Source organism: Mus musculus, chromosome 3 (assembly GCF_000001635.26).
Source record: "Mus musculus strain C57BL/6J chromosome 3, GRCm38.p6 C57BL/6J".
NCBI lineage: Eukaryota > Metazoa > Chordata > Mammalia > Rodentia > Muridae > Mus > Mus musculus.
The window spans coordinates 86059628-86086359 of NC_000069.6; the positions used below are offsets into that span (position 1 = coordinate 86059628).

The 26732-nt window shown below is 43.2% G+C and overlaps 1 protein-coding gene across 9 annotated transcripts in view; it reads left to right on the plus strand.

The window, feature by feature from the left end:
• Sh3d19 (SH3 domain protein D19) overlaps positions 1-26732 on the plus strand; it is a 159722-nt gene that overhangs the window by 88823 nt on the left and 44167 nt on the right. For 5 of the 9 annotated variants that reach the window (XR_003954328.1, XM_006501546.4, XM_011240136.3 and 2 more), the window contains 5 exons: positions 15521-15561; positions 20768-20810; positions 23600-23738; positions 23875-24028; positions 24741-25730. Coding sequence is in view for 8 of the 9 variants with exons in the window: in XM_006501546.4 (XP_006501609.3) it covers positions 15521-15561; positions 20768-20810; positions 23600-23738; positions 23875-24028; positions 24741-25730 (1367 nt within the window). In the remaining variant the exon portion in view is untranslated. Of the gene's footprint in view, positions 1-15520; positions 15562-16970; positions 17111-19317; positions 19358-20767; positions 20811-23599; positions 23739-23874; positions 24029-24740; positions 25731-26098; positions 26299-26732 lie in introns of those variants that run through there. The other 4 variants (NM_001082414.3, XM_006501547.4, NM_001374679.1 and 1 more) reach the window with 3 other exon arrangements.

Below are 26732 nucleotides of genomic sequence, written 5' to 3' on the forward strand. Positions count from 1 at the left end.
GCATTACTTGGCATGATATGCTCACACAGTGAGTATGGCAGGACTGAGGTTGGGCCGTAGACTTCTGGACTCAGTTCAGCCACTTTACATATGTAACAACAGTAGATCACAGGGCCTGAGCCTCGCATTCTTCCAGAGTCCTTATGCAGCCTTAATGCCGCTGGATACTTCATAGTAGAGGTGGGTTATCTCTCGCCACTTCTCTTGGTCTTTGCACGAACAAAAGGCTTAATCCCAGCATTTAAGTCAAGCCTCTTCTGGGTGGGGGTCAAACCCAGACCCTGCATTCTACAACTGAGCTACATATTCAGCCCCACTTTTATTGGTCTTCAAGAAAATAACCTTGGGGCCTACAAGGTGGCTCAGCAGGTGAAGTTTGATCCCCAGGACCCAGGTAGTTGAAGGAGAGAACATGACTCCTGCAGGTTGCCCTCTGACCTCCATATGAGGGAGTAACTACCCCATCCCCAATAAATAGATAATTACAATTAAAATAATTAATGAAAACATAGCCTGTACAGGGGTTAAGGCAGGAGGATTGACTACACACACAGGTAAGGCACTGGAACACACACACACAAGAGAGGGAGTTTATATGACCTCATGTCAGAAGAAGGTCAGAAGGATTGTGATTTCAAAGGCAACGTCTCATACTGAATTGCATGCAGACATTCCCATATGCTGACCTTATGACTTCTCCCTAACTCTTTGTCTTTAGTCTCTGCGCCATTCCGTCCTAGCCAGTGTTCCATCTTTGTCAAAAGGTTTCTCTCGTCATAGATACTGGTTCCCCTCTATCTGTAAGATTTATTTAGTGTTATTTACACGTTTTGGGTTAAGTGTAGGGGATGGATACATGCATGTGTATGCAGGTGTGCTCAAGTGTGGCAACCAGGCTGGGTCAGGGGCAGGGCAGTGGCTGTTAGTTTCTTCACCTTATTCTTTTGAGATGGTCTTTCAGTGAGCCTGGAGCTAGGCTGGCTGTTTGCAAGTCTCTTTTCTCCAATCTTCCCCCACCATCCCACATACAGGACTAGGGTTACAGGCTCCTGTGGCCATGCCCTAGTTTTTACATGGATGCTGGAATCCAGGCTCATAGTTGCTTTGCAAGCATCCAAACCCATTGAGATGTCCCTGCAGCCCTAATTTTAAAGCCAAACAGCCACTCTAGTTTGTTTTCGTAAAGATTTCAGTAAAAGGTAGACTTTCTTAAAGTTTCGTTGAAGTGAGTGTATCATTTCCTGGCCCATAATTTTCTGTAGGGTTAATCAAAAGTATATTTTAAAATCTTTGGGCTAGTGAGATGGCTCAGTGGGTAAGAGCACCCGACTGCTCTTCCGAAGGTCCAGAGTTCAAATCCCAGCAACCACATGGTGGCTCACAGCCATCGGTAACAAGATCTGACTCCCTCTTCTGGTGTGTCTGAAGACAGCTACAGTGTACTTACATATAATAATAAATAAATCTTTTAAAAAAATAAAATAAAATCTTTTTGTCTTTGGCTCCAGTTAGATAAAGATACTAAGGACAAAAGAAAGTGAAGCAGGGACTTTTTGTAAGCAACAACCTTTATTTCATCCTGTGCATTTAGAGCTGCAGTCAGTGCTGTTGGTTTCAGACCTTGTGAACTTGAACCATGCCTATTGCATATGAAAACAGAAATTTAGGGGCTAGAGAGATGGCTCAATGGTTATAGAGCACTGACTGCACTTCCAGAGGTCCTGAGTTCAAATCCCAGCAACCACATGATGGCTCACACTTTAATGGGATCTGATTCCCCCTTCTCACGTGCATGAAGACAGAGTGTTCATATAAAAAAAATACATGAATAAATTTTTTAAATTTTTATCTCAACATTTAATTTTATGAAACACTAATTTGATATTAAATAGATGTGCTGGAATTCCTGTACAATGGTATATTGAAGGTGGAATTCACTTATATTCAAAAATAATTACTCACTTGTGAGGCAGAGGCAGGAGAATCTCTCTGAGTTTGAGGCCGTCCTGGTCTATATAACAGTACCAGGCCAGCCAAGAATACATAGTGAACCCCTGTCTCAGAAACAATTATTGTATGTGTTAGCATTTTTCTAAGTAATGAGGTAATTCATACTAATTATTAAGACATGTGAAATTTAATTTTTTTAAAAAAACTCCATAATAATTTTGTTGTGGCTGAATTATCTAAAATGCTACTGAGAATTGGCAATCTTAGCCTACTGACCTTTTCTTCATTTCACTAATACTTCCTTTTTTGTAGCTCACAGACCCAGATATATATACCTTTACCTGAGTTTGAGTGGTGAGCCTGCAAGTGGGTTGGCTTGACCCACTCCCCAAGATGGTTCTGACCTCATTTGGGAAAATACGTTGGGATTTGACAAGGGGTTTAATATCCTGAGGAACAACTTTGTCAGTCAGCTTTAAACATTCTTGTTACATTTATTTGTGGAGAGGGCATATGCTACACCTGGCCGGAGTCTCGTCTCTCCTTCTACCATGTAGGTCCTAGGGATGGCTCTTAGGTCCCCCGGCTCGGCACATGCTCCATCCACTGCACTGTCTCCATGGCCCCATCACTCAGCCTGCAGTGAGCCGGTGTCCTCACCTTTTTTAGTACTTCCTGTGAGGCTGCTATCACTGCTGGCCTTCCTGTCATGGAGGTCCCACCCAATTTTCTTCAGATCCTGGCTTTCTTGAGTCATGGCTTGTGTGAGTAATGTCAACTTTAGAGTAAAGCTTAGGTTCTCACCCCACCATCTACAGTTGCAGTTCACCATGCGATTGCCCCCACCACACACTTCTCTTCCTGAGAAGAGGAGAACCCAGTGTCCTCTGACATGATTCTGTGCAGACAGGAACAGCCATAAATCTAGGGGGAAAGTTTTGGCCTTGGTTTCAGTGGGGTCCCTCTCTGTAGCAGAATGCCCAGTGTTACCACAGTAGCTGTCATCTCATCAACAGCAGTAATAAAACATGGACTAGGATTGAATATCTTCTTATCAAATATTCAGTGGCATCTAAGCCAGGATAAAATAGGCTGAATCACAGGTTGAGAAAATAGCAAAGTAATAGATACAAAAAGCACAAAACCAATGTGAATTTCCATAGTAGAGACCTCCCGAAGCCTTTGGTTTACTAATAACATACATTTTGAAAGTGAATTGAACCATGTCCTTGAAAAACAGACATTTCTTGAGAATGTTCTTCGCACTGGTAGCTTTGACCAACAATGTAAATGAGACATGAGTTCTTTCTAACAACGCAAGGGTTTGTTCTCTTTGGGGAATCTCGACAGGAACTCCAGCAATGTGTAGGCACAAAACTTTTATGCAAATATTTATAAATGTCTCCTTTGCATAAGCAAGACTATTGGGACTCCCACCAGCTAATTTCTATTCCTTGCAAAGCCACTGGAAAACCAAGAGCCCATCTGGTAGCTACAGGACACTGGAATCCTGGAGTCCTTTAAAAATGAAGGCCACTGCTAGCTACAAGAAATTACCCCAGAGGCAGCGGCCATTTCTGGACTTGGGTGGCCAGAGAAGAGCAAGGTTTAGCATAAGAGTATCTTCATTCAAGGACAGCAACTGTTAATGAAGACTGCAGATAGTAAGACGGCTGCGATTAAGCAGTCTTATGTAGTCAGGATATTTAAAAGCATCAAGGAGAACCAGGAAGGAAAACAGGAAGAGAAGAAGCAGGTATGGAGTCCATCAGAACCAGGGTGCACCATCATAGGAGAGCAGGGCAAAGTTTCCAAATGTGTTCAAGGTCAGCCTCTGCCTGAAGGATGATGACGTCACACTGGCTAGCCTCGAAGTAACTGGCCTGCTACATAGGGTGGCGTGTTGCTGTGTCCTGTGTCTGTCCATCCCTCCCTCCTTCCCTCCCACACTGGAGGTGTGGATTCTATTCAGCCATTCTTCCCTAGCCTCACAGTGAAATGGCCCCAGGTAGTCTGTGCCGAAGCAGGAGAGCACACAGGACCAACCAGCACTTAGAAAAGGTAGACAAATTACTCAGTGTTCAGATGAATTCATTTTTTAGTCTCACTTTAAAACTCTCTGTGGTCCGAATGTGTCTCACCAAACTCCTTGCTCTCCATGTCGATGGTCTTTGCAATGAGGTCATCATTCAATGTTTTCTGTTTTAAGCTTTTAATTATTTATTTATCTTTTACGTGTGTGTGTGTGTGTGTGTGTGTGTGTGTGTGTGTGTGTGTATGTGTGTGTGTGTGTGTGTGTGTGTGTGTGTGTGTGTGTGTGTAGGGGGGAGGGCTGCATTCGGGTGAGGTCAGAAGATGAGCTTGGCTGTTGTCTTCCCTTTCCGCATTGTTTAAGCGAGGGTCTTTTCTTGGTTCTTATTCTATCCCCCAGGCTAGCTAGTAGGTCCTCCCATCTCCCTTCGCTAACTGAGCCATCTGTCTCCTCAGCCCCACAGGTAGGAGCTTTAAGCTAGGATTGTGTTCTGAGGGCAGAGCCCTTCAACAGAGATGCTCAGCAGACACTTGTCACTTTGCTATGTGAGGACAAGGACAAGGCAGTCTCTATGACCAGGAAGCAGGTCCCCATCAGATGCAGTGCTTATTGTCACCTTGGCCGTGACCTTCCCAGCCTCCAGATCCATGAGAAAGAAAAATCCCTGTCAATTTTAATGAGCCTGTAAGTCTGTGGTATTTTTGTTGAAGCAGTCTGAATGAATTGATCATACATGCATACACACACGCACACTCACACACACACACACAAGAACCGACACATTTTTACAAATTTGCTGTTAGACACTGGCAATGTTAAGAACTAAATTAACTCACAAATCTTTTTGATCTTCTGGCTCTATATTGGTTTGTTATTTTATTTCAGACAGCATCTCATTCATTAGCCCAGGCTAGCCTGAAACTCACTATTCTAGCCAAGCAGATTTTGAACTCAAGGCAAATCCTCTCAGGACTCCCAAGTGCTGAACTTATAGGCATCAAGTACCATGCCTGGCTTTAATTTGCAATGAAATAAATCACAAAATGGATATGCTATAAGAACACCACCTCCGACCATGTTAATTTTGCTTGCTAGGTGTGCAATCTGCACCTCTTTCAAGGGGAGGCACACTGTGAACAGGCAGGGGTGGGAATATCGATACTGGAAAAATGGGCAGACCAGGGGGTCGACTTAGCATTTTGCTCACCGTCTACACTTAAAGTGATGGGAAAAAATGTGAGTGATGCAGATTTAACTTGCACGCGTATCAAAAGCAGGATAGTAAGCTGGGGCTGCAGTTCAGCAGTAAAGCCTAGGCATGGTGTCCACAAGTCCTGGTTCTGTTTCAGCACGGACAGACAGCGTTACAAAAAGAGCACAAAGTGATGCATGAGACGATCCTCCTCCATTCGGGAATTATTGTTGGTGTCAGCAGCGATGTTGTCAACACCACTGACAACAGAATGAAAGCTTCCACAGTAAAACAAACAAGAAGGCCTCACCGATATAAACACAAAGGTGGTGTTCAACACACGACAGCAGACAGCGCTCTGTGCCTCCAATGCTAACCGAGTTGTCCTTCCAGGCATGTAATTATAGTGTGGTGCTACGGTGCCACTGTGGTTCTTAAGCGTCATACAGTGGACACATGCTCTGTGTAGTTTGTACATTGTTTTATGTGTTATCATGTGTGTGTTTACCATGTGGGCACACGTGTGGAGGCCAGAGGACGGCCTTGTGGAGTCAGTTCTCTCCTTTCTCCTTTCACTGAGTTCTGTGAACCAAGCTCAGATCCCGAAGCCTCAGAGCAAACACTTTTATCCACTGAGCCATCTTGTCAGCCCGGTGAATTATTTTAAAATAACTTGCTGTGGCAAAAAAGCAAAACAAAATAAATCAATTGGCTCATGTCAATTTCAACACCTTTGAATAATGAACATTATATTTAAGCCATCATCCAATCAATCACTATGTGAAATTAGCAGCCTGAGGTCAGATTTATTTACCATTATAGGAGCGAAAATCCCCTGGACCCAAAGTTGAATAATAAAATGACTCAGGGCCTCTATGCACTGTCAAAGCTGTTTACAGAAAGAAAATGATCCGTTTCCTAAACCACCCCTGCTGAGGGGTGAAAATAAGACGGAGTCAACAATCACACTCCATCAATCTGCAAACTTAGAATTTTTAGGATTTATGTAGTTTTATTTTATATGTATTGTTTTGCCTGCATGTCTGTCTGTCTGTACACCATACATTTGTGCTGTCTTTGGACGCCAGAAGACAACTTTGGATCCCCTCTGAAACTGTAGTCACAGTCAGCTATGAACCACAGTCTGTGCTAGGAATTGAACCCAGGTTCTCTGGAAGAGGAGCCAGTGCTCTTCACTGAGCCATCTCTTTGACACCAACACTTTAAAAAAATAAAAATAAAACACTTGGGCTGGCAAGATGGCTTGGCAGGTAAGAGCACTGACTGCTCTTCCAAAGGTCCTGAGTTCAAATCCCAGCAACCCCATGTTGACTCACAACTACCCATAATGAAATCTGATGCCCTTTTCTGGTGTGTCTGAAGACAGCTACAGTGTACTTAAGTATAATAAATAAATCTTTGGGCTAGAGCTAGCGGAGTTGACTGGCGAGAGCAGAGGTCCTAAATTCAATTCCCAACAACCACACGAAGGCTCACAACCATCTGTACAGCTACAGTGTACTCATATACATAAAACAAATAAATAAATCTTAAAAAAAAGAAAAACATTCATGGGGGCTGGTGAGATGGCTCAGCGGTTAAGAACGCCGACTGCTCTTCCAAAGGTCCTGAGTTCAATTCCCAGCAACCACATGGTGGCTCACAACCATCCATAACGAAATCTGATGCCCTGTTCTGAAGTGTCTGAAGACGGCTACAGTATACTTACATATAATAAATAAATAAATAAGTAAATAAATACATAAATAAATATTTTTAAAAGCCATTCATGTAATTAGTATTTCTTGTGAGCATTTATGAGGTTCCAGTTTTTCCTAGGTACTGGGGATAGCTGTAAAAATGAGCCACTGCCTTCAAAAGCTTTATTTGTGGGGAAGAGAAGAGTAAACAGTCAGTTAAACAAACAATTAACAAAACCTGGGATTTTAATGCAGACTAGAAGACAGGGACCACCTGCGGACACTGGGAACCTTTACAAAATAATTATCAAATATAGAACTAATTATGTGCCAGTTCAAATAAAATAACATCTAAACAAGAGGGCATTGTCAGACTCAGAAACTAAGAAAGTATATCTTCTCTGCAAATACAAAAAGATTGAATGACGATTCCTAGTAGCAAAACTTTACAGACATGAGTAGGAGAGTCCACCTTGCTTTCAGCAGCCAGAGCCAGAGCCATCCCTCAAAGGACCAGCCAGTCCAGGGCAGGCTCATGCAGACGCACTTGGCACACAGTCCAGTGTTAACCTGACCCGGTAACCAACAATAACCCACCATAAGAGTGTCTAAACACCATTTATCTGATGGTGGTCCTTCCCACTTATAAGCTACCAACAAGAGAAACAGGCTGAAATGAATCTGTGTACAGGTATGGGAATGGACAGTTAGACCGTTTTGTTTTGGGGAGTTGGAGAGATGGCTCCAGCTGTTGGAAGCACTCACTACTCTTACAGGAGACCAGGGTTCAGTTCCCAGCACCTACACCAGCCTGCAACTCCTCTTCTAGAGGATTGAATGTTGGCTTCTGGCTTCTGAGGGTACCAAAAAAGCACACGAGGTATATCCATTTCTTCATACACCTAAAACAAAAATAAGTAAAGCTGTTTTTAAAAGTTATGTTTAGGAATAGAGAGATAGCTCAGTGGTTAAGAGCAAACTGCTGTTTCAGAACGGTTTGGCTCCTAGCACCCAAGTCAGGCAGCTAAGACAGGTGCCTAAGTCCAGCTCCTGAGGAATCTCAAGGCCCTGCAGGCACCAGTACTCCTGTGCACACACAAACACACACACACACACACACACACACACACACACACAATTAAAAATAAGCTAATCTGGAGTTGCAGAGATGGCTCAGCAGTTAAGAGCACTGACTGTTCTTCCAGAGGTACTGAGTTCAATTCCCAGCAACCTCATGGTGGCTTACAACCATCTGTAATGGGATCCGATGCCCACTTCTGGCACGTCTGAAGAGAGCGAGCAACAGTGTATTCACCTACATAAAATAAATAAAAAACAATTTAAGTACTATAAAAATAAGTTAATCTTTAACAAATTACTTTCAAAGTAAGGTTGACCTTTGAGGGCAGAATGATACGTGCCAAGTAATAGGATAGCCCCTATAGGCAGAGCAAAGACTCACTGTTGAGTAACAAACCACCTGTAATTATTCCACATCAGTCTTAGTTTTATCCTTCTTATTGATGGAATGACAGGATCAAATGCCTTCCAAACACCACAACTGCTGTGTAACACAGCACATTCTGTTCTGTTCCAGGCAGCTTCCCTGCTGGAGCCAAGGCCACTTTCCGGAGATTTACAGCTGTTTCTGTCTGAGTGCAAACATGTCTAAGAACTGATTTGACTGAGGGAGGCAAAGCTAAGAAGTGAGCAGCTAGGGGCTCGGTGTAACTGTGCACACACCTGTAGTCTTAGCTACTTGAGAGGACAGAGGCAGGAAGATTGCTTGGTTGCCTGGGCAAAATAGCAAGACCAAGTCTTTTTTGTTTGTTTGTTTTTTGTTTTTTGTTTTTTCGAGACAGGGTTTCTCTGTGTAGCCCTGGCTGTCCTAGAACTTACTCTGTAGACCAGGCTGGCCTTGAACCCAGAAATCCACCTACCTCTGCCTCCCGAGTGCTGGGATTAAAGGCGTGTGCCACCACGCCTAGCAGCAAGACCAAATCTTAAAGCTTAATTAATAAGGTATTTTTAATTTTTAAAGACTTTTTCTTCTGTGTACAAGTGTTTTGCATCCATGTATGTGCATGCATCATGTGCACACCTGTGGAGATCAGATGAGGGCATCAAATTATAGACAGTTGTGAGCTACCGTGTGAGTACTGGAAATTAAACTCGGGTCCTCTGCAAGAACAGTCACTTAGCTATCCATCTGTCCAGCCCCATAAGAGGTATTTTAAAAGTTATTTTGGTGTGGGAAATACTGCCGTCCTTTTGTTTGGAGGGAGTGGTAGTTTTGAGACATCTTTCTCCCTGTGTGGCCTGTGCTGTTTCCCAAGTGCTGGGGTTATGTGCCTCTATGCCTATCTTATTGTGGTGTCTTATAGTAACTTAGGCATTTTATTTCCATCGAAGGTGTAAGAAAATTATCCTCCTAATTGTGTCACTAGTTACTTCCTTCGTTTTCAGAAGTATAAATAAATATTTTGATCATTTCAAATGCTAAAAATGTGTATTTTTCTTGTCTTTAAGAAAAAAAAAATGCCTTCCATCCCTCTTGGTAGTTTTATTTTAGTCTTGTGAAGGATAGGGAAACATAAACTCATGTTTTCAACCTGGTTTCTTTGCCTGTTGTTTTCTGCTAAACCCTCTGGTCTTTGAGCGACTTATATCAGTCATAAGGTTTGATATATTCTTTCTATAGACTATTGTACTGATTGATTGAGGTGACTCTAGTCTTGTCTGAGCAGTACGGATGCTGAAGTTAAGGATTCTCCCTAAAGCTTGCATGCATGCACACGCCCTTGTGTAATGTATTCTGTTGCTAGCCCAATTCCAAATGTCAGCAGTTTCTGGAACTTCAAGTTTTCTGTTACTGAATTTTTTATTTTTTGCTACATCATCAGTAGATACCAGAGACCTGTGCTAGGAATTTCTGTCTCCTAGATTTCAATATTGGTTGCTTCAAAATGGGTTAGAAACGCTGTCAAAAGAAGGGTCAAATATAACAAAGGGCAGTGTGAAATATATTTCTCTCTTCCTCTCATTCTTCTTACTTTCTTCTATTATCTTTCTTTTCATGTATGTGTATGTCGTGTATAGGTGTGTACATATGTGTTTGTGTGGGCACACATGTGGTAAGGGGTGTTCTTGCACATTAGTGGGCCTGCGTATTGAAATTTGGAGTCTTCCTCAGTCACTTTCTACCCTATTCACGGAGGCAGGGCCTCTCAGTTGAACTCCAAGATCACTCATATGTAGTCTAGCTTGCTCAGGTAGTCCCCCCTCTGCCTTTGGAGCTCTGGGATTACAAGTGGGTGTCACGTGATCCAGACTTTTGCATAGCTCCTGGGGTTGGACCGCTGGTATCACGTGACCCGGACTTTTGCATAGCTCCTGAGGTCAGAAAGCTGGTCCTCCTCTTGGTGCTTACACTAACCGTGGAGCAATCTCCAGCCCCGTACATCCTTTTGTCAATTTTGTTTTTCTTTTTTAAATATGTATGGGTGTTCTGTGCATATTTGTCTGTGTGTATGCAATGCCCACAGGAGCCAGGAGAGGGCATTGGATCCCTGGAGCTGGTGTTACAGATGCTTGTGAGCCACCATGTGAATGCTGGGAATCGAACTTTATTCCTGTGGAATTGGCAGCCAGTGCTCTTAACTAATGAGCCGGCTTCTCGGCCCCACTTCCATCTCTTTAACATGGTCTAAAGTTGAAGTAGTCTGCCAATCAGATACAGATATCTGCATGAGTTTGACTTTTCAGTGTCTCTATAGGAACAGAGCTAATCTTTGGGGGTTATTAGAAAAGAGGGAGTGCTTATACCTATTTTATTTATTTATTGTAGAAATGGTAGGACTTTAGGTATAGACTGTAATGAAAGAAACATCTGCCTTTAATTTTTTGTTTTTTATTCTGACCACATGACTACTCCTGGTTCTACTGCTCCCCCACCCCACATTTTATCTGATGCAGTCACAGTGTGTTACTATATGTTACACATAGCTTGAAACTAGCAGTACATCAGTTTTTACCCTGTTTATTGGAAGCTAGCAGAGTTTATAATGAGAGAAGCTCAGAGAGTGTGCAGCTAAAAACCACAAGCAAATGTAAAGCAATCACTCCTGAAATTCTGTGACTTGGCATGCAAGTTCTCCTGTCTGTTACCAGTGTTGGAGTTAAATGTTAAATGGAATACCCATGTTAAAGGCTGGAGTCTAAAGCACCCTTGTGTAAAACGCCAACACTGCCACTCTTCCACCCACTGTTGGTAATGAGGCCAATCCTCCAGTGAGTGCCACATGCATGCCAAGGCGATGTCCCGTATAGAAAGTACCTCTTTATTCTCCTCAGTTCTGGCAGTGGATTCGGGGCTCAGGACATATGAGGCACATGCTCTACCACTGAGCTATAGCCCCAGGTAACTGCATTTTTTGAGCCAAGGTCTCACTGTGTATCCCAGGCTGGCCTTGAACCCGCCATCCTCCTCACTTCACCTCCTCAGGGCTGGGATTACAGGCATGTGCCACGAGCCCCAGTGAACAGTTCCTGTTTTTAGATTCAGACACTTTGGGCAAGATGTGCCTATGACATGGCGTAACTGGGTATTGATCCCAACAAGACAAACCCAGCGGCAGGATTTGAAGATGTGTGCTAAGTGGGTTGTGGGTAGAATCACTGGAACTAGCTAAATTATATTTCTTTCTCCCTGCAAGTGGGATTAGGCTCACATCAGTTCAGCGAGCACATGATTCAGTTGTACTGAATTGCTCTGTGAAAATAGGGAGAAGCCATTATTTCTCCTTGAGAGACCTGCAATCTAATTAGGAAGTCAAGACATGCATGTATTTAAAAAAGAAATAGACAGAATTAGGAAGGACGGGGTAGCACACTCCAATTTTAAATGTTCTGTAGTTCTAACAGTTGAAAGCATTTTCCGTGATCTTTGAACTTTATATAGAATTTCTTTTTAATAGACTTAAAGCAACCTGAAACTAAATGTTCAGAGCCCACTGATCTCCGTGGCCATTTTGTAGAACACATTCTGGGAGGGTGACCTAACAGAACAGAGGACTGCCTGTGGTTACAATGGGAATAAGAACATGGTTCAAAAGTACAAAAGTCTGTAGTTCCCTTGATGCTCTAAGAGATGAGGTATATAAGAGATACACGTTGTAAAACTTGGAATGTTTGCTAAATGGAAAATATTTGTATTTTCAAGATAGGGTTATGTAGCTCTAGGTCAGCCCAGCAGGTGCTGACCTGGTAGCTCTGAAAGCGTCAGCCTGGTTGGGCGTGGAGCACAGTTGGTAAGACGCTTGCTTGAGCATCATGGATGAAGCCCCGAATTCAATCCACAGCACTGTATAATCCAGGTGTAGTGACACGTGCCTATAATGCTCAGAGAGTGTGCAGCTAAAAACCACAAGCAAATGTAAAGCAATCACTCCTGAAATTCTGTGACTTGGCATGCAAGTTCTCCTGTCTCAATCCTCAGAGATGGAGACGGGAGGATCGGAAATGCAAGGGCATCGTCAACCGCCTAATTAGTTTGAGACCAGCCCAGAGCACAGGAGATTTTATTGCAAAAACAATAACAACAGCAAAAATTCAGCCACATATATAATGAACTATAGAAATTTCAATATCGGAAAGTAGAGTAGGAAATATACATTTTTAAAAAAATCTAATATGTGCCAGCTCTGTGCTAATATATTTTCACATCATTTGCCTTTAAGTCTTGGCAGCCAGCCAGAAGATGGACATATGTTGGCAGAAAAGTAGGAGGAAGTAAATTGAATGGCCCGCTCACAGGAGTGGAAGTAGGTCTCTAGCTGGCTGTAGGTTTATACCCTTTCTGGACACTGATGTGGCTCCAGGCAACACATAGACACACCCCACCCTGCCAGCCTGGCTCTCCCCACAGATGTGTAGCATGTGAATAGAACTTGTTGAAATTAGCCGTACCTATCCTTTATATGATTTGTTTATCTTTGGAAAAGATGAATATTAAAGTGTCTGGTGAAGCTGGTATTGTATCATTGATCCTTTTAAAGAGTTTTTCTACTTATTCTTTGACAACCCCATACCTGTATACACTGTATCTTAATCATATCTACCCAAAGCCGCCTCTCCCCCAGGCCTGCCCCTCAACATGGCCCCTCCCACCTTGATACCCTTTTCTTTGTTTGTATGACCCACGGAGTCCAGTAGTGCATCTGCATACACGGGGTATTGATCATAAAGATTAGAATTTGGCTTGTTAGTAGTAACCAAAAGTGAAGGCATTTGAACTCAAATAACTTTCCCTTTCAGATTCCAGAGATTTAAGTACACAAGGCCTTAGTGTGATTTTGTAGCTTTAGTTTTGCTTTACTTTGTTGTTTTGTTTGCTTGTTTTTACTTTTGAGGCACAAGCCTGCCAGGTAGAGGTGCCCCATAAGTCACTATGAACTCGGGCTAGCCTCAGACTCACCAGCAAGGGCTGGGATTATAAGTGTGCCCTTCACTCCCAGATTAGAAATTCTTTTTTGTTTTGTCAGCGTTTTTAATTTTAGGAAAAGCATCCCTCAAGGCTGGAGACTTAATTCAGTGATAGCACGTGGATGGGCACATGACCTGTGTTGGTCTCTGGAGGGAGTGCAGTCAGCCCCTCTGGTGTGGAAAGTCACTCCAGATGGATCACATTCGTTTTCTTTGTTTCATTGTTTAAAGATGGAGTCTCATGTTACCCAAATTGGCCTCAAACTCATTCCGTAGCTGAGGGTGAGCTTGAAGCTCCTTCTGCCTCCACTTCCAGAGTAAGAGAGTTACAAGCCTGTGCTTCCACATTCAATGGATGTGGGGCTAGAAATCAAATCCTGTGCTAAGTCGCGCTCTGCCACCCACATCCCTGGGACCCCGTTACAAGGCTTTATCCCCTACCTCTTAAGTGTGAAGCTTGTCAAATCTTAGAACTTGAAGACCGACTCTGCTCAGCTCCACTTTCTCCTGCTCTTCACAGTTCATCACATCCAGCCCAGCAGACTGTGATGTGGCATTAATTTAGACTATGAAAATATCACTTTTCCTTTATATCCGTGAACAGAATACTTGCAGAACAGTGCTTCCTTTCCTCTGTTGCATAATTATTGCTTTAAATCAAAAGTTACTACATGGTGGTTCGGGTTCCCTCCAGCACACGCAAAACAAAAACACAAGCCATTCCATAGCTCACCTGGGTTCTTCTGGGGGAACGCAAATCAGGCTAACCGTAGCTGTTTATAAAATCACAGTTCATTGGTGGAAGGCAAAGGGGCAGGTGATAGAGAGCATGTGTGGACAGGATACAAATCCATCTCCAATGAATTTGTTCCTGTTTACTTGATGGCAGCAGGGCTCTTACAGTCTGGTTTCCTCTAACCAAGTCCTCCAAATATTGGTTTGTGGGAGTTAAGCTTCTGATACATGCTTTATAGGAGACATGTTTAAGCCATAGGAATTTTATTCTTAAAGAGCCCTCCTTTAAATAAACTGATACCCAGAAGGCTCAACTTTCCTGCTTATGAAACAAGGCATATTTTTGAAAGAACATAAATTTTAAAGCGAGTTTCTTATTAACTTGGTTGCTGTGAAAAGATACCATGACCAAGGCAACTCTTACAAATGGAAGGATTTAATTGGGGGCTTGTTTACAGTTTCAAAGGGTTAATCCATGACCATCATGGTGGGAAGCAAACAGTCATGGTGCTGGAGCAGTTGCTGAAATTACATCCCGGCCCCAGGCAGAGAAAGATGGATGGACAGACAGACAGACAGACAGACTCTGGGCCTAATGGGGGCTTTTGAAACCTCAAAGCCCACCCCTAGGGACACACCTCCTAATCCCTCTCAAACAGTTCCATGCCCTAGTAACAAATCATTCAAATGTATGAGGGGGAGGGGGGCATTCAAGCTACCATAGCAAGCAAGCTACCATACCATACCATACCATACCATACCATACCATACCATAGTTTAAAAGAACATTCTAAAAAAACAAAAAACAAATTGTCCCTCCCCCCTCAAATCCTCTCATTAAACTGATTGTCTCCCCCCCTCCCCCCAATGTTCCAAAGATCATTTGACTTGAATAGAAACAACGCTAGCATCAAACACTTTGTAGCTAGCGAGTCTTGGCCAGTGCATGGGCACATGGGAAGAAGGGGCTGTCACTCTTCCAAGAGCACAAAGACAGCAGGAAGACACAGCCAGCTGCTGAACAGAATCCAACACAAGTAGAAGATTGCTTTGTTGGGTTGAGGTGTTTTAAAGCCTGATCTAAAGAAGAAACTGTTGGCCCTTAGGTTAAATTGATATTCAGATAATGTATTTAGCTGCTGTAAGGTTGTAGGAGAGCTATGTAGGGCTCTTGTGAGCATCGTGTAATAATACTGCCTGATGAGGAGGAGTGTCCAGAGTTTTACTGGGAGATGTAATTTGTAGATTTCTATGAAAGCAATTTTAAGGCATCGTTATATAAAAGGCAATTTAAGGTTTTTCATTAATTTTTGTTCTGTAAAGAGGCCAGTAACTAATGTCTTATGCCCCTAGAAGACCCGGCATTGTGAAAAACTATTCTCCACAGGATTGATAAATGTGTAATACATTTTCTCTCTCTCTTTCTAGCCAAGGACCCCTGTCATCCATTAGAGCGGTAATCAAGAGATGTAAGTTTGTTTTCTTCTGCTCTGTATTTTCCTCTGTAGTCGTTATAAATGATGGTTGAAATTCCCAGCAAGTGATTGTATATGATGAATCTACCAAGGACCCAATACATATAGCTTCTCCTAAGAGCTAATCATGTATTTTTGACAGCTGGTTTTTCACTATCATTGCTTGATAAGTCAGTATCTCAGAATTATACTTCCCTCATACAGTCAAGCAACTTAAATCTGGAGCCGGGCATGGTGGACATGCCTATAATCCTAGCACTGGGAGGTGGAAAGGGGAAATCCAGAGTTTGCAGTTATCCTTGGCTACATAAGGAATTTGAGGCCAGCCTGGGCTATATGAGTCTTAAAAAATAAAACCAAAAGCCTTAATCTGGCTATGTAGTATCAACAAGCAGATGGAATTTTATGTAATATTTTTTCTAAAATAAGAGATATCTATCTGCTGAATTTAAAAAATATTAACCTCTGGTCTAGAGAAATGGCTCAGTGGCTAATATCACTGCTATTCTTCCAGAAACCCTGGGTTCAATTCTCAGAATCCATATGGCAGCCCACAACCATCCGTAACTCCAATTCCGATGGATCCAATGCCATCTTCTGGCCTCCAAAGGCACTGCATGCACACGGCAGACAGTCATGCAAGCAAAACACTTATACACATAAAACACAAAATAAAAAATGCCAAATCCTGTCTCTTTCGTTAATTTAGTCTCTTTATGAAATTTTCAAAAGCTAAAAGTGTAGCCTGGCAGTGGTGGCACACGCCTTTAATCCCAGCACCTGTGAGGCAGAGGTTGGCAGGTCTGTGAGTTCAAGGCCAGCCTGGTCTACAGAGTGAATGAGTTCCAGGACAGCCAGAGAAACCCTGCCTCAAAAAAACTCAACAGATGCCTATAAAGATAGGCTCATACTTCTACGTATAGAAGTGCCGCAGTAGAATTCTCTCCAAACTTAACATTTATATTTTTGTGACTTTCCCTCTTGGCTGGTGCTTTATGATTTGCTGTTGGTATAGGATTTTAACCTTTTGTAAATAAAGGCCTTTATTTAAACAGAACAGGGATTACCTTTTATAGAAAAAGTAAAGACGGGGTTTTAGATGTTTTACTCTAAAACTGGAGTGGAGATTACTACACTAGAAATAATATAGCCTATGTTTAGGAATATAGGTTTTAATATTTAATATGGAGTTAAAGCATCCACATGTCACGAAGAGCATGGCTTTGGACAGTTGCAGGGAACAATCGGTGTGATGGCAATTCATAACAACCTGTTGTCATGGCAGAGAGGTCAGTGGTTAAGAGTGGTTCTTTGGTGGAGTTTGGTTCTCAGCTCTCATATTGGGAGGAAAAAGATACAAGAGACAGGATCTTGTGGTGTCTCTTACAGCTCTTCTCTTTAAGGGACAGTAATGGAGGAGATGTGTGGGCATTCCGTGCCCCACCAGCTGGCGTCTTCCCTCTCCTTCCTGGAATGTGAGGACTTGCACTTTGTCCCTGACTCCCTAGGTTCCCCGGGACGGAGTCTGCTTAGACTGTGCAAGGTAAAGAGAAGGCAGTTGAGGATAAAGGGGCAAAACAAACTCAGAAAGAAAGGCCGGAGTTGTGGGAAAACCAGGAGCCGGCTGCCTGTGGGGCTGAAGGAGTTCTCTGTGGAAGGATACGAGGCTGCTGAGGCCGAGGAAAGGGGTCAAAGCACAGGCCGGCGTGTGCCGTGCCTGGGGGTCGGTGGAGATAGCAGCCACCGTAGAACATGTCAACACTGACTAGAACCAAGTTTGTGAGTAAAAATAAATGAAGGAGGGGCTGGTGTTGGAGACAGGAAAGTCTAGCAGAGGGAACCTGGTTATAGGCTACCGAGGATGGGGAAGTTTGTGGCTGGAGGAGAAGCAGTGATCTGGGAGAGCAAGACAGGGCACAAGAGAGGAGGAAGCTGGCACAGCAGCCCCAGCAGAGGGAGGGGGGAGAAGATGAAGCAAAGGGGTTTTGGGTTCTAATGATCAATTTGTCTTTTAATTCCTATCTGTCATTCACATGGTAAAAAACTACATGTGCCTGCTATTGCTCTAATGCAAAAACAAGGACAAATGGATACACTGCCCTCATTCATATAACCATAAAGTGAGGAATAATTACCAACTACACCCCCATTCTCCCTTTCGCCTATTGTTTAAGAACATTTGTAGGGCTAGCAAGGTGACTCAGTGGTTAAAAGCTGGATGCTCTTCTGGGAACCTGGAGTCTGAGTCCCAGCATTCACGTGGCAGCTCACAAACATTTGTGACTCCAGACCACAGAGATCCAGTGTCTACTTCTGGCCTGTGTGGGCACCTGGCATGCACAGAATACACGGATATACACGCAGGCAAAACATCCATACACATAGTTACTGATGGTTGTGAGTGCCCATGGTGGGTGCTGGATATCTAACCTGGGTCCTCTGGAGGAGCAGCCATTGCTCGTAACCATTGAGCCAGCTGCTCCCTAGCCCCTGATTTAAATAAAGCAACAAACAATTTCTTAAAGGAGAAAGTTGTAAATTTTTTTTTATCATAGCAGTCAACTAAGATGACCTATTTACTGGTATGTAATCAACCAGGCATCTAACCCTGGCAAGAAGTCAACCTTTGTTCTTCCTTAAAGCAACATTACACAGCCAGTTGCTTTTTAAATTCCTTAATAATGATTCTAGATCCAGTCTATGGTGGGATTTTGTGCATTCATTCTTTGGCTCCTAAATATGTTTTAATGTTTTTTTACATGTGCTAATAGGACATATCTGACATATCTGACCTTTTTTGAAGACAAGGTTTTTGATATATAGCTCAGACTAGACTGGAACTCACTATGTACACCAGGCTGGCCTTGAACTTATAGTGATTCTCCTGCCTCCCAAGTGCTGAGACGATAGGTGTGTGCCATGACTCTTGGCCTTTTCATTAACTTTTTAGACAAACATGTCCCTAGAATCCAGATTCCTCCAACACTGCTCCCATACCATCAGTTGGGAGCTGTCTCGCATTAGGAGGTAGCACTTTCTAGGCAGATTGTGAGCGGACCCTGATTTACAGCTGAAGGAAGCTGAAGCCAGGGAGGTTTGGTTTACAAGGTAGGCCTGCGATGTGGGTGAGACGTCCAGACTTGAAGGCACAAGTTTGCCTCTCTGGATGCCCTTGATGTCACATCACACTCATCTGCTCACCCCTGTCCAAAAAAATGTCGCCTTTGAGCTGTTTATTATTGTGACTTACCAATAGGGTGGTTCTATAGTCAGGACAATATAAAATCTTTCTGCATATTTGTTTCCTCTAGTTATTTAATAGATTATTTTAAATTATTTAGAATGAGAACTAACAGCCAGCTCACCCAGTTCTACAAGGAGCCAAAGTATTTGGAGCAGCAGCAGGCTGTTCCCAGCCGTCTGGACTGTCACACCTGTGTGACCTGAGTTGCTCACACCTCTGCGGCTCTCCCTATGGTTTGAGGAGGATCAAAGATGGCCTGTCCAGGCTTATGATCCTACCATCTGAAACTGTGGCCCATCAACTTTCTTTTCCATTGAAGTGTACAGAATGGGGGGAACTTGGCGCTTTTGCCCACAAAGGGATCTTTAGAATGTGTTTCTTAACCTCTTAGGGAAAAAGCAACACGGTTGCTGGTCTGATTGCTGGATTTCTTGTAGAGCACAGGCAACTGGCTCACCCCTTCCCCTCCCGCTCCTCTTCTGTAACCCCTTCTTTTTCTCCCTTAGCACTCATGACTAGTGTACAGCACAATGCCCCGCGGAAGAGGTATGTTCATGCAGGAAGACTTGGGGAAGTGCTGCATCTGCTGATTCCAGCTTTAATGGTGATGGTGGGCATATGGCTGCAGCAAACGTGGGTGATTCTGATGCAATAAAACCTCCTTGCCAATCAGACATCCCTGCAGAGCTCTGACCTCTCCCGCTCCAGTAGACAACATTCCTCCGTGTGGCTCAGCTTTGACTCGAATGTCAAATGTCACTGGAGCCCAGTGATGCTATGAGCAGATTCCAAGTCGAGATCCAGGCATGGGTTTGGGTTGCTGATCCTGGGAATTCCAATATCGGGAAATATAGCCCAGCATCGGATCAACTGCCCCAGCTCTGAGATTATCCCAGCTTTCATTCCTGCCTTTACTGGTCTCAGCTCTGGCAGCCACACTCAGAGGAACGTTAGAAGATATAAGTGAGATGCATGCTTCTAATCTCTCCACATCAGAAGCGCTTGGAAAGTGTAGTGGAGAGGTGCTGAAAGCCACCACCCAAGTAGTCTGTCTCCCAGACAAATGTCCTTGTACACAAGTCTTTACAGTAGAGTACTTAAAGATTCTACCTGCCAAAGGGATCTTTGAAAATAGAGATAATATTCTGTTATGTTAAAAAGGGTCTCCAAAGGTGACATAATTTCCTGTTTAATTGATTTGCCTTATAAATAAAATTCAGAAAAATGTAAGCCACAGAGCTTTTATTTGAGTCTGATGAGCAGACTCATGATGTAGTCCTGGCCAGCCTGGAACTCACTATCTAGCCTAGGCTAGCACTGGGCTCACAGAGAGCTGCCTGCCTCTGCCTCAGCGCTGGGATTAAGGATGTGTGCCCCACACCTGCTGCCATAGAGACTTTTGAGTTTGAGACTTAGAGAAAAGTCTTAATTGTTCCACACACAAAAATTGTGTATTATAAATGTGAGCGGGAAAGTGTTTTGAGTATATTTATTTACACTTATATTTATTATTATTTCATAAAACTACTGGAAAGGTCAGAAAAGCTAAAAAAAATAAGTTAAAAAAATGTCATTACTTCTACACTTTTTACAATAGGAATGAAACTATTGTATTAGGCTACTCCTGTAGATAAAGTTTTAATTTTTTTCTCCCATTATTGCTTTATGTTCTTTTCTTTGGTCAGTCTTCACACTGTGATTTTCAGAAATATAGACAATTATTTTAGACACTATTTGAAATCTGTTATTTTCTTCTGCAGTACAAATATATGATTACAATTAACTCTGCTATACTTAAAGGTCACTTTGATTTGCTTTTCTTAGCAGTATTAAAAGTATTATCTTCTATATGTGTCCTGTATAAGTTAACTTCTTTCTAATTATATACTCTATAGAAATTTAGTATTTATTGAATGTATTTGCATGGTGTTATACTAGTTTGTTTTTCTCTCATAGCTTCTCGGACCTGTATTCAGAGTGAACTTCATCGGGACAGGAGGTATGGTTATCGTTACAGTAGCGGGTAGATTCTGATAGCATAAAGTGAAGTAGCATCAATTGGCAGACTGTTTTACCTCATAAGCAGTGCTGTACCGACTTCTCCCTCATCCACACATCTCTGAACCCATATATAAGTTTGACAAATAAAGGTTTTGCTTGAGAGAAATGACACAGGCCTTAAAAGATTCTTTTGTATTTGCTGAATTCAGTTTTAAGGTAATTATTAAACAACTACTGTAAAACTTTATTGGAGTGATGTAGAGAGATAATTTTTCCTTATAAGTACTGAACAGATGTTACACAGATATAATAATAGAAGGCAGGGTGTATGATAATAGTAAAGACTAAGAGAGGCAGGCTGGTTGGGCATCTGGATGAGTACATGGTAGAGGGTTAAATAGAAAGAGTGATAAAGCCTAGCAGTGGTGGCGCACGCCTTTAAGCCCAGCACTCGGGAGGCAGAGGCAAGTGAATCTCTGTGAGTTCAAGGCCAACCTGGTCTGCAGAGCAAGTTCCAGGACAAGCAGAGAAATCCTGTCTCAAAAAACTAAAATATGTGTGTGTGTGTGTGTGTGTGTGTGAGAGAGAGAGAGAGAGAGAGAGAGAAAGAGAGAGGGGTGAAAGAGAACAAAGTAAAAGAATAGATGATGTATAGATAGGTAGGTAGGTAGATAGAAGAATGAATGAATGAATGAATGAATGAATGAACAAAGGTAGATAGACAAATAGAAGGATGGACAGGTGGATAAAGAATAGATAAAGCTTTATGAGTCATCATCCCTGCTTTAAACTTCTCTAAAGTACAGTAAAGAATAATGAAGAGGTGCTGGAGAAATGGCTTAGTGGTTAAGAGCACTAGCTATTCTTCCAGAGGATGCGGGTTCAATTCCCAGCACCCACGTGGCAGCTCACAACTATCTGTAACTCCCATTCCAGGGGATCCCACACCCTAACATATGCACGCCCTAATACATGCAGTCAAAGCACCAGTGTACACAAAAATAAATAAATTGGTTATTTTTTTAAATAAGAAGAAGAATAATGAAGAACAAGGACTATCTGGGACACTGGAGAGATGATACAGTCTCACTCAGTAGCCCAGGCTGGTCTGTAGCTCATTATGAAGCCCTTGCTTCAGTCCTCCTGCCTCAGCCTTCCGAGTGCTGGGATTGCAGGTGTGAGCCACCCATCCCAGCAGAAAAAGGACTTAGGCTGAGATAGAATGATGTTCAAATCCTGACTTCAGTATTTCCTACCATATGGCCTTGGACAAGCCACTGGCCCTCCTTAACTTCCTCTCTGAAAAATGGTGCTGGCCACACCCACCTCACAGGTTGTCATAAGGCTTCATGTATATTTCTAGTGCTCAGCACTAACTGGTAACTTCTCCTAAGTTATAAAGGCTGGCAGTGGGGGTTTTAGGGAATGCAGTTCAAACTTAATCAGTGATAAGGCTACCATACTTCATGAGCTTGCTGGAGAATGTGTATATATATACAATTTTGATAACAACATTTTTTCTATTTTCATAGAGTGCTAGAGAAGACAAAACGAATGTCATATTCCTGTTTGTTAGATAAGAAACTGATGTTCAGAAAAGCTGACTAACTTTCCCAGGGTCACATGGGTGGAGTTTGCTAGAAAAGCAAGTTGGGAAATAAACATAACCATGTAGACTCAAGCCAAATGTAATGGCGCACCTCCTTAATCCCAGTCCTCGGGAGGCAGAGGCAGGAGGATCTCTGTGAGTTCGAGGCCAGCCTGATCTACATAGTGAGTTCCAGGACAGCCAGAGCCACATAGTGAGACCCTGTCACAAAACAAACAAACAAGGGCTGGTGAGATGGTTCAGTGGGTAAGAGCACCGACTGCTCTTCCAAAGGTACTGAGTTCAAATCCCAGCAACCACATGGTGGCTCACAACCATCCGTAACGAGATCTGACACCCTCTTCTGGTGCGTTTGAAGACAACTACAGTGAACTTATACTAATAAATAAATCTTTGGCCGGAGCAAGTGGGGTTGGCTACAGCAAGCAGAGGTCCTAAGTTCAATTCCCACAATCACATGAAGGCTCACAACCATCTGTACAACTAAAGTGTGTACTCATATACATAAAATAAATAAATCTTTAAAAAAAACCAAACAAACAAACAAAAATGCAGACTCAGAGTAAGAAAGGAAGGTTTTTTTTTTTTTTGAGTCACTATGATACAAGTCTTCCAGATGAATCAAGTCATATACAAATACAAAGCCGACTAGGATGTGCATACACACGCCAAATCCTCAAAGCGAACATGTACATTTAAAACATTTAAAGGTAGCTTCAAGCTGGGGCAGAGACGGAGTGAGAACAGAGTTATTGTCACATGGTGACTTCCGTTCTGTGTATACTTCCTCAGCACAGAAAACCAAATAAGCCCACTGGCCAGGATATTTCTCTACTGTAGGCCACAGATTTGTGCCATCTACTAGCCAACAGCAGAGCTATGGAATGAAGCTGAGAGGCCTTAATCAACCCTGTCCTGTCAACCACAGCCGAGCTAAGCACACTGGGGACTAATTCTCCAGCATTCCAGGTTCATGAAGGATGGTGGTCATTCGCTCCCTTGAAGCTTTCCTGGCTATTCTCTGTGGCCACTAGGACCACAAAGGCCGTGTTGAGACCTCTAATAGATTTTGATGCTTTTTTTAGAAGGTGCTTGCCCCGTGAGTCTCTAAACACTGATACACAATGTTAACCTGTGTCCTACCTGAGAACCTTACTGAGGGAGGCTCCATCTTGCAGGCGTCCAGAGATCACCATCGTGGCAGCAGAGCCACTGAGGCCGGCCTCGTGGTTTCCAGGAGCTCCACCTCCAGGACTGGGATTTCCCTCCACGCCTGGAGCAGGCCCTTGGAGACCCAATGACTTGGTTCCCGCTGAGGTGTGTAAACACTACCACACTGTGTCTTTGCATTTTCTTTTTTCAAATTACATTCCAAGATTTTCACCATGAGGCTATAGGCACCTTGCCTGTTGTTGCCCATAGACGTAGGCAATTTTCATTCTTTACTCTCCAGCTCCCGCCATCCTATGAACAAGTGATAAAAGAAATCAACCAAGTCCAGGTCAATGCCACAAATAACAATAACGCTGCTGCCACTCCAAGGAGCACTATCACCTCTGCGACGCAGACGGACTTTCCGGAGGACATAGACAGCGATCCTCCCCCAAGTAATGCAAGTACTCTGTCTCCCCTAATTCTGACCTAGTTCTGGGGCCGCCATCAGCCCGGCCTCCTGCCTTTAAAATAATTTGCAAGTCGTGCATCATTTATTGAATCTTGCTTTCTAGGCTTTGTGGTCCCTGTGTGCTTTAATTTGGGTATGCAGTGATTGCTATAATAGATCGTTCTTGAGAGCTATGACCCTGTCTCTCATCCGTCTCACAAAACACCCTCTGTTTAACCCACAGTGGGCATTAGCGTGGGTCCCTTTGTTTCCATTGAGAAGGATTTTCTCCATAATGATAGATATCGAAAAGAAACATTTCTCAATAAGTAAAGGTATTTAGTAAGTTCTTCGTGGTGAGATGCTATGGGTGACTGTTCTGTGGGCTTCTTTGGAGTATTCTATACTCTGGCAATAGAGATGAGAGTGACTTGCCTTGGAAAGTGAGCATTAAAGCTGTTGAGTTTTGACAGCCAGGTTTGTGTGATGTCTCATGAAAGCCAGGACTTCAATGGTATTTTAAAACATACAATGACTATGTTACAAAAACAAATGCAAGTTGTACAGTCCTGTAAGCTGACTTCGAATAGTTCCTAATGGAAACCTAATCTCTTGGTAGCCCATCTGTATACTTTTAAATCTGTATAGCTCCTGTTAAGTTTTTGCTTTTCAAATGGTAACACCACACCTTTGCCCTGTTCCTTTGCTCCTGTCAGCACTACAGGCGCCTCTCAAGCCTCTCCAGCCGTCACCCGCAGCCTCAGCTGGTAACCTCCCCCCAGGTGTGGCACCTTTAATCGTCTTCGATATCTGTGAAGAGCAAACTTGTCCTGAAAACCCCAGTGCTACAAGATGTCCAGTGCCAAGGCCAAGATCAAAAAGCAACCTCAGACCAGTAGCTAGGGATGCTAACAGTAAAGAGAAAAACAGCCAGAAAAGCCCAGTGACCCCCAGAGAAGACTGGCCACCCCACTGTCTACTGGACAGCACCTGCAATTTAGATAGCCAGGCAATGATGAACATTATGAACACAGAACAAAGCCAAAATACTATTGTTTCCAGGATCAAAGCATTTGAGGGTCAGACGAACACAGAAATCCCAGGACTGCCCAAGAAACCCGAGATTATTCCCCGCACGATTCCCCCGAAGCCTGCTGTTTCCTCAGGGAAACCCTTAGTGGCACCCAAGCCAGCTGCTAACAGAGCTTCTGGGGAATGGGACACATGGGCCGAAAACAGGCTCAAGGTGACTTCCAGAGAAGGGCTCACGCCATACTCATCGCCACAAGAAGCCGGAATCACCCCAGTAACCAAACCTGAATTGCCAAAGAAACCAACTCCTGGCCTTACACGAAGCGTGAACCATGAGACTTCTGGAGGAAGACCCATGGCGGAGAGCCCCGATACGGGGAAGAAAATCCCAACTCCTGCTCCCCGGCCTTTGCTGCCGAAAAAATCAGCCTCCACAGATGCCCCACCGTACCCTTCGATTCCACCGAAACTGGTTTCTGCCCCGCCCCGACTCTCAGTAGCATCACAAGCCAAAGCGTTCCGGTCACTTGGAGAAGGGCTGCCATCCAATCCCCCAGTTCCAGCACCACAGAGCAAAGCCCTGGGGGACATCGACCTCATCAGCTTTGACGATGACGTATTGCCCACCTCGGGGAGCCCAGCTGAAGAACCCACAGGTTCTGAGACGGTTCTAGGTGAGTAAAAATCTGAAGTGGAAGAAACCTGAGCTTATAATGGTGTCTTCAGTTTCACTCGCTGTTTTTGGTATTCAGTCCATATATATGTATAGAGGTATGTGCACATCTTTCAAGATGGTGTAAACAGAAATAAGAGACATGGGATACATGCTCATAGAGACAGGGAAAGAGATGCTAGAATACACCGATTTTATTATAGCAGCCAGACATAAGCAGACAGGGACTGGGGATCAGTTTTTTAGCTGGCTTCCTGAATTAGCAGTTTGAAGTTCAGGCCACACAATGAAAGGATCTGGGAACAACATAGCTTTAGGGGGATGAAATGCAGGCTTCACAAATAGAGAATCATTTGCTGACCCCCACAGGGATCCTAGCTGAGAGCCAGGAGAAGGGCCCGCCCAAGGAGGGATCCTGGAAGAGTGATGATGCCTGGAGCCAGGACACACACTGCAGGATTCTTTCCCATAATCCTCACAGAATATCTCGGCAATGCAAATTTCTGTAACTAAAACTCAAAAATGGTAAGGGTGCTGCCAAGATCAAGATAATTAAATTTCCCAAAGGCGGAGAGAATGTTTTCTTCACACTGTTCAGATAGCAAAGCTTATCTGTCGGTGACATAAAGTTTATCTTTGATCTGTCACACCAAGCTGATCTGTGTCTCAATGGAAAAATTCCTTTTACTATTGTTTACGTATTTGGATGAAAATTTGTGAGCATATAAACTTGATAATATTTTCCAGATTTTAACTGTTATCTTTTAAATATTAAGTATGCCTTAGAATGGTGTAGAATACATACAGTTTTAAAGCGAAAGTGTGGCTAAGCAGGATAGCTCAGCACTCGAGGCTGAGTTAGGAAAACCCCAAGCTTAAGGACAACCTGGGCTCTTCCGAGACTTGTCTCAAACAAACAAAATCTGAATACCATGTGTCTTGTATTGGTAGGAGACATAGTTGTTACGTGTTTATTATGCACACATTATAACTGGCTATGGCA